This window comes from Alligator sinensis, unplaced genomic scaffold (assembly GCF_000455745.1).
Source record: "Alligator sinensis unplaced genomic scaffold, ASM45574v1 scaffold641_1, whole genome shotgun sequence".
In the NCBI taxonomy this organism is placed as follows: Eukaryota; Metazoa; Chordata; order Crocodylia; family Alligatoridae; genus Alligator; species Alligator sinensis.
In genome coordinates, this window is record NW_005843124.1 from 326,228 (window position 1) to 335,041 (window position 8,814).

The 8,814-nt window shown below is 39.8% G+C and overlaps 1 protein-coding gene across 1 annotated transcript in view; it reads right to left on the reverse strand.

Annotated features, from left to right (window-relative positions):
• SGPL1 (sphingosine-1-phosphate lyase 1) overlaps positions 1-8,814 on the reverse strand; it is a 22,320-nt gene that overhangs the window by 4,634 nt on the left and 8,872 nt on the right. The window contains exons 3-7 of the mRNA XM_025193894.1: positions 6,425-6,513; positions 4,702-4,807; positions 3,992-4,090; positions 2,663-2,812; positions 1,295-1,533 (exon numbers count right to left, since the gene is read on the reverse strand). Coding sequence (XP_025049679.1) covers positions 1,295-1,533; positions 2,663-2,812; positions 3,992-4,090; positions 4,702-4,807; positions 6,425-6,513 — 683 coding nt within the window. The remainder of the gene's footprint in view (positions 1-1,294; positions 1,534-2,662; positions 2,813-3,991; positions 4,091-4,701; positions 4,808-6,424; positions 6,514-8,814) is intronic.

Consider the following 8,814-nt stretch of genomic DNA (forward strand, 5'->3'; position numbering starts at 1 on the left):
GGCAGCAAAACGTTTCCCTTCAAGCAGCTATAACAGGGGAAACAAGAACTCAAATCAGGACCCAGCCTATTGGAAGCTTTAAACTTAATCAATTCTCACAAAGGCAAGATGAGTCACCCACATTATCAAACTGAAGTCAACAGATCTAAGAGTTGTTTGAATAGTCTTGATTCTATTCCATCTCCCACAAGTTTTAGACAGAAATCCAGTCTTTGGGTTTTCTCCAGTAGGAAAATTAGAGTGAAAACCCAGCACCCAGGGAACCTGGTTCAACAGGAAAAATCAGAGGATAAGTCTTAATTCACTGAAATCCTGCTAATCTTGCTGGGTTAGGGAAGGCATCTGGCCTAATAATCTCCCTTCTTGCTTTGAGGAAGCTGCACCCATGTATGTGAAACATTTATGGAAGGAAAGGAATACATTTCACCCTCAAGTTTTCTACTCAAAGGGAGAGTGGGGAATCAATTTATTAGGCAAACTTTGAGCCAAAGTCTGAAAAAAAACATTTGGTCACTCTACACGTGAAAGGGAAATCTTACTGAAAAAAGATAAGAGGTTCAAGACATTGAATTCCAGAATATTTAAATCCTCCATTTAAAATAAGTGGGTGAATGAATGAACGGTGTGCACAGGTACCATGTTATCTTACTACAGTAAATCTACAGGCAGCCTTATTGCATCTCTTTACCACTCATAGTTGGTTAGTAGTTTGTCAGATATCACTGGAACAAACCCCATGAGAACAGAAATACTTAACCACACTCACGCACTAGCAACTAGCTATCTATGAAAAGCTATGAATAGCATAGACAGTTGAGCACACACAGAAAAAGTAAAGGACCATGTGAAAAAGAGTGGAGGACCATGAGGAAAAAAAAAAAAGAGGAGTAGCCAAGAGCACCAGCCCAACAAACCAAAAAGAAACATTGGGGTGGTCCTAGAGAAAGAAGGATGGCTCCTCCTTCCAGCAGCCAGAGTGATGAATTTCATATTTCCAACATCCAGTAGCTAATGATTTATATGAAAGATAAAACGTCAAAGCAAGGCCCAGGAACATCAACTTGATAAAAATCCCTACACCCCTGGCTTAACTTGAAGTGGCATGAGAGGGTTTAGTTTTTAACTGAGGCATTAGTCTCTGAACTCAGTTACATAGCTTTTGGAGCCCCAACCTCTCCTTACTCTGCTCCTTTGCATGTACTTTTAGTTAGCAGGCTCTCAGCAGGTTCAAGAGGTACCAAGGGCTCCAAAAGGGATTAAGAGAAAAAAAAAAAAAATAATGCCAAAGACTTACTCTGATTCAATGAACCGTGCGGTGTTAATAATCTTCTTTGTTGCTTCAACATAACCGTCTTCTCCCATGTGCATCATAGTTGCCCAACAAGCTGCAATGATACCACCAGGCCTGGAACCAGCCATGGTTGGAGATGCATAGATACCCCCTTGCCAGTCAGGTGCAACAAAAAACTGATAATGTCTGTACTTCTTATCACTGTACAAAAGTACTGAGGAGCCTTTTGGAGCATAGCCATACTGCAAGAGATTTATATATACATATATTGCCATTGAGTATGTACACAAATGCATGTCCCCCCCCCAAAAAAAACCCTGCAAAATTCAAATCTGTATACAATAAAAACTGCTGACATTCTACATGCCCACACTTCATGTAGTGTGTGAAAGTCTTCAACTGTGGGAATATTTCCTCCACTGCCCTCCTGAATATTATGTTATATTAGTTAACAAAAGAAAGACTGCCAAACCTTGGTAGAGATCCAATTACTAATGCCCTCTTCAATGCAGTTTTTGGACAAAATTGCCCAAGTGTAGTAGAATGGAATCAACTTGCAACATGAAGCATTGTTTGATCTGCCCTGTACTTGGTATGTGCAGCTGCAAGCTTTACATGCATCATAAAACTGTCCAATACCTTCTACCCACTGAATTTACAGCATATGAGACAATAACTATACCAAAACACATTAATTACAATTACTGGTTCTATATTTTTCAGAAGCTAGAGACAATTTCAAATACAGTTTTACTTGCCCTAATGTTTTGCCCTTTATTTTCATTAAAAGGTTTCATCCTTGTATGGAGAAACAGGGTTACAAAAACTAGTTCACTTCTTCCTGTTCCCATCTCAAAATGGGTTTCCCGAGTTACAGTAGAGAATCCAAATGAAGGGGTCCTTGAAAACATATAGTCTGTCTCTCTCATTTCCTTAACTGTATTGCAACTGGTCACATTCAAATTTACCACACAGAGAGACTGAATATTTTCTGGACAAAAAATATTTCTCCAGACGGCTAACACTAGCAAGAATATATAGTTTAAGGATATATTTTGCAGAGAGGTTCAATTAATCCACACTTGTTCCTGGACAGTTTCCACAGACATGTGCAATTCTATTCCTGTTGCATTTATGTCGTACTTAGCTTAACTTCAGAAGAATCCAGTGGATATAATACAAAAGTGCATTAGGAATGCCTGAAAATACAGCTTGTATTAGAAATTCTTCTTGGATATCGGAGTTCTTTGTAGACGTGTCTGCCCAGAGTAAACACTAACTACCTCTAAGAATTATGCACAGAAAAAGTGTCATTTGGTGGAAGGAGAGCCATCCAATCAGATGTAAACCCCAACTTTTCCCCCTTCTCACCTTGTGCGTATCTGCAGAAATACTAGTCACACCTTCCACACGGAAGTCAAATGGACGCTGTAGTGGGAACCCTGCCTTCTCCATAAAAACAATGAGAAAGCCACCCAGGCAGGCATCTACATGGAAGGGGATTCTGTACTTCAGTGCCAGCTATACCAGACAAGAAACTTTAGTTAGTTTAAGTCAGAGGTAAATGGACTTCTTCAGAAAGTTGAACCTTGTACGTGAAGGCATTTTTTTTTTTCGTATTTGGAGACCCTAAATACTTTTGCAAAAGGGTTCATCACTGAAACAGTCCTCAAACTATGGTCAAATGGTAATCCAGAAGAGCTGCCTGCTCCCTGCATCTTCCTGCTTCTAGCTTTTAAAAATGCATTCAGATGTGGCTAATACATATTTCCTATCATTTTAAATCATCTGTTGTAGCTGCTGCATAGATGTTATGCAAAAAGATTCAGAGGGGGTATCCATAATGCATTAAAACAAGATCCGCTCAAAAATAAAGCAATAAAAAATTAAATACCTAGGTATTCTCTCCTTCTGGACCCCAGTGAAGAACACCATTTAAAAAAGCCAGTTTCAAAATCTTTTATATATTCCCCTGAATGGTTATTCTAAATCAGACACATGTATGTTTAAACTAAAACTGTTTCTCCTCTAATACTAAAATTTAGCCTCTTATTTATCTCACCATAGCCTGGGGTCTTGTAATAAAGAAATCTATTACCAGATAGGTAATTTCACAATTACTCCCATTTTAATTTCAGAGTGACACCACGGCACAGTCAAGCTAGAAAAGCACAGCTTGAATTCATGTACATAGTAAATATAATGTATACATCTTCAGCAACAGCAGTCACTGGCACTGTCTTTAGCTTTAGAAGACAGAAATGTTCATTTGAAGTTCATCATTTTACAAAAATCCACGCCAGAATGGCATTACTGTCTGCTAAGGTTCAAATCCAAAACAGAGCACAATATAAGCAATTTGGCAACAATGTGTAGGGGTCATATCTTCAACATTAAAATCTTTTGTTTTCAGGACAAATTTTAAGTAATTATGTTATAAATTAAAAGAAAACCTGACAGTGCCCATTCCCTGCTTGCTTTTTAGTCCAAGCAGTGTTGATTAACCCTTGATCTGTTAGAAATGGGAATCAATTTTCCAGCTAACCTGCTGCTCTACCAGATTTTTTCCAACAGCAACAAGTTCAAGACTTTTGCTGTTCTTTCAACAAAGAAAAGACTTGCCAATGATATGAGTTTATTTACCCCTCTTCCTTTCAGAACATTACTACAACAAATCTTGTATTGTAGCAAGTACTTCACCTTTGCCACGTCCTCAATGGGGTCCATAACTCCATGGGGGAACTGGGGAGCTGAGCAGACCAACATTGCAGTGTTCTTTGAAATAGCTCTTCTCATTGCCTACAGATTTAAAGAGATGAGATGCTCACACTTCATGCACCAACTTCTAGCCCATCAGAAAAAAATAGCTTTCAGAATAATACAAGGCCGAGTAATCTATGGATCAGAGCACACATGAAGGACCTTCAAAGATATGCTATAAAACAGGTATCCTATGATATACTCTAAGAACTTTAAAATGACAGCAGCAAGTGTCCTATTTCATAGCTCCTGCAACAAGATAGCATGCTCAGCAATTTAGTTATAAACATTAGAAGAAGCTAGTTAAGTCATTTAACCCATCACTCTCAAGTGCAAAATTATGCCCTACTTTTTTTCTAAAATTTTGTCCACTTGTAGGAAATTCAGTGGAGGATGTTTCTGCAATTTCTAGGTATGCTGATACATTCAATTAAAATGAATGTTTAGGGCAAAGAAATGTTTTAGGTCTAAAGTGGATACACCAGGGCCTTAGGTACTGTGCAAAAGAGTTATTTTTTTTGCTGTAATCTTAACAATAATGGATGCTCACAGAATTCCCTACAGAGAACACTTCTGATAGATAGAAGACTTCTTTCAGGAATACTGCTAGGAGTCTACAGAGGCAGTTTAGTGTTGTCAAAGAGCAATACCTGAACATCGACTTGCATGGTCTTGGTTAATGGTATGTGCACAATCTTCAACCCAAAATAATGGGCTGCTTTGTCGAATGCAGCATGAACACTTTTTGGAACCAACCTGAAAACAAATTCAGTACTTCAACCTTGGGAATGACTGCTGTTTAGTCTGAACAAAATTCACAAAGCAGGATTTTCTATCCCTTACCCCTTAAAGAGAGAGAATAGTCAGCCCACTGACAAATATCACCAACTGGAAAATACAAAGACAATAAGTATTTTGGGCATGTGTGTCCTTGGACTCTAGACAGATCTTATGCTAAAAGATGTTCTAAAATAATATATAGTATTGCAAATATTTCCAACTTTAAAAGGTATAATCAATGTTTTATACCACTAAATAGACCTGTTAATGCATTAGAAAACACATTATGTCCCACACTGCTTTAAAGACATTGCTTCCCACCTAAAATGAAAACTTCCTTCTAACAACTCTGAAAATTGTGCAGCATCAAAATTCTCTGTCTTTCTCAGAAAAAACACATCAAAACAGATCCCCACTACTTTGTAAATACACTAAAGAAAAGTAACCGGCAATCTATTTTTTTGTCCAATAGATGGCAGTGGTTAGAACCTCAAAATAAATTAATTCAGAGACTTGTATTTCTGAGACTTCAACGTTTTAGCATGTTGTTCGACAATCTACAGGAATGTTAGCCAGGAAGAGCGATAGAGATATTTGGAACAAGATGAAGTAACAGTGTTCTCATCTCCATGCTCAGTATTTTCACCTTAAATAATTTATCCAAAAAGAGCACGTTTTGACTACTTGGTTCTATAAAGAGCAACCATGGTGGAAAGATTAAATCGATGTAGTTTGGTCACACAGCAGTCAGTAATTGAATCTTTCCAAATTCCATTTCCAATCAGACAAATTTAGTGTGGTGGTTTTAGATGATACTACCCACTCAGTGACTACAAGACCACTTCCAAGAAATTAGCCATGTCCACCTGCTCTCGCTCCACATAAGCCAGTCACTGAAATGTATTATGTAGCTTAATTTTCATGCATGTCCACGGATGCTCTCAAGATCTGGTCTTAGGTGCACTTCTGAGAGCACACCCAGCACCACTTTAATGGCAACTGCACATGTATTTTCAGCAGGTGGCATGTGCAAAGGAAGAGCAACTGGGCAGTGAGTGGTCAATCTCAGGATTACCATGGAGGGGGCATAGACATACCCTTACCTTAATACTCAGAGCAGTCCTATACACTTTGAAATGGCTAGCAAATTGCTGAGGAGAGGCCTAAGGATGAAAAGATTTGGCTACCATAGGCCAAGAATTAACTACTAGGTTTCTTGGGGGATGGAAGTGAATACAATTCAGCCATGCCTAAATTTAAGCCCAAATATAACTACATTCCTATATCCCACAGATAAGATAGTCATACAATTAAATCCAAAATTACAACCTCTGAACAGTTTGGCTAATGTTATCTTGCTCTGCTTAAAGCATGCTCTCTTATTTTGTTATTTTTCTTTATAAATCAGTTTGGGGCTCTGTCCCACATTCAGTCTGTAAGAATTTGACAGGTGGGTGGGGGCAGCAAAGGATTACAAAGAAGAAACACTCTGGTGCAGCATTGGCTCAGCTCAGTGTAACTGCTATTGTTTTTGGGGAAAAAACAAACACATAAATCTATGGAAGCAGAAATCTGGTAGAGGGTGTTACATACATTTCTGGGTGTTTGATTCCTCTCTCATAAGCCAGGTCCCTGTAGGCTTTACAGGCCATCAAAATGCTCTCAGTCCCACCAGAGGTCATCTATGGTGAAAAGAAGCAAAGCACTTAAATTAAAATACATCTTCAGAAGAGACAAACAAGATGTTAACACTTAAGTACAAACTATGCCCCATACAATTTGAGGCTATACCTTCATACGAGGGCTCAAATCTACAACCTGAAAACTACAGAAAAGATTAGGGTAACTTTCTAGCAGTCAAAGGACATTGCAACCCAAAACATTTATCTAAACAAAAGTTGGTTTCAGTATGCAGATAGTTAATAGAAAACAAGCTGCTCGGTTACAAGCTGGCAGGGAGGGTTTCAATAGACTTGAGACAATGAAAAAGGAAAAAGAGTACCTGAACTGTGCTTTTTGCCAGCCTGTTGTAACAAAAAAAGCTTACTACTGCAAACCACAGTAAAAGTTTTACAAATAAATAACACTCTAGAAAGGAAATACAAAGAAAATAAAAAGAAGCTGCATGCAACAGAAGTTGTTTGGTTAACCTGGCATAAAGATGGACAGGTTGGAAAGAGAAAAAACCCTAGACAAAGCTATGGAGACAATGCTTCAGGGCTGTTTGATAGAAGAACAGCTGACTGCTCACATTCATCTCAGTATAGGAGTACCTTGAAGGTTTGTTATCTGGACCAGATGTACATGGTGAAGGTGAAGGGAGGGGAAAAAGGGCAGAGCTGTTCAACCTCTAGCTTGTGGGCCAAGTCTGGCCCACGGAGGCATGGCATCCAGCCCACAGAGCTCCCCGCAAGTCAGGGAATCTGTGGGCAGGAGGGAGGGGAGAACAGTAGCAATTAATTCTGCCAACCCTCCCCCACTGCCCAATGCCCAAGCTCCATAGAGCCAAATCAAGGTGACTCTGGCTGCCCCCTCGCCCCACCCCACATGGCAGATCAGGTCCCAACTGTCATCATCTCTTCCCTTCCCCCCACTTCCGCCTGGCTGGATGGGGCCCCCATCACACCCACAGGATTGGGTCCATCCCACAGACAGACCAGGCACCATCCATCCACCCCACAGGGCAAAAAGATTGAGCACCATGGCCCTAGGGCAGTACCATAATGAGAAAACAGGGATAGCTCTTGTGCATATCTAGAAACAGAGCTAATGAGCCCAGGACCAGCAAGCTACACTAGTTCCAGCTCCAGAGCTAGCTCTGTTGTCTCTGCATAGCAGTGAAAAGGCTTACCTTCAGTTTTTATTTGGCATTCCTTACTTTTGGATTACCCTCCCTGGTCCAATACAAGCTCCACCATCATGTAAGGACATCAAAAGGGGGGAACAATGTTTTGATGCCTTAAGATATAAGCTGGCTACAAAACCCCAAAAGCAACATCCGCAAATTAAAGCAGAAGTGTGACTGTGACAATGTCTAGACAGGAGTACAGAGATTAAGAGCAAATTTCACAAGCACAGAAATCCCACCACATTCCTACCACTATCTTGGACAAGCAGCAATAGCTGCTACAGGAAACAGAAGAGACGAAGGGTGTGTTTACTGTAAAGTAAGTCTGCTGTGTTCTCCCACCACCACCTACCTCAAACTTTATAAGCCATGTCTGTTATCCCAACATTTTCCTTACAAGCTTCTCCTAAGCTATGTAGCAGCTTTCCACAGAAAATGGGTAACAGTTTGGAAACACTTCCCTACAAAGAAAAGGCATGGAAATGCCTATATCATTAGAAAAGTTATTTATATTGATGCAATTTATGATTATGTTATGAACTACATTTTTCTATGATCTTTGATTTGTATTATCACACACTAAGTAGTTTATGCCATGGGGCTAGTTGCACACCTGAACAATCAATCTCCTTCCTTTTCAAACTCTTGCTGCCCTAACCTACTACACATGCCTTCTCACCTTCCACTGTGGAGCTCCCAATCTTGCTCTTGTCCCTGTTTAACCTTAGGGAAAACATTTCTCTCAAACTGAGCAGATACCTCTTTGCTTCAATATTTAGCTGACAGCACTGGCTGGTCTACTGTATATACAAACTTGAACATATACTTAAAAATGCCTCAACTAAAAACTTTTGCTGACAAAGCTACATTTGAAAAATTGATTTAAAGTTATACCAGCAAAGGAACTTAGCCAGAACATGCTGCAACTCCACTAGGAAGGATTGCCAACCTGCCTATAACAGCAAACCTTTTCTAGTCTAGAAAAAAGCCTGAATCACTGTCACAAGATATGACTTCCTCTAGCATCTGTGGCATGCCAGGCAGCTGGCTAATACAGGGTGATTCAGCGCGCACACAAGTTTTCTCAGACTTTTATCTCTGCTCCCTTCAAATAAAAGCCACAGCACGAGGGGTG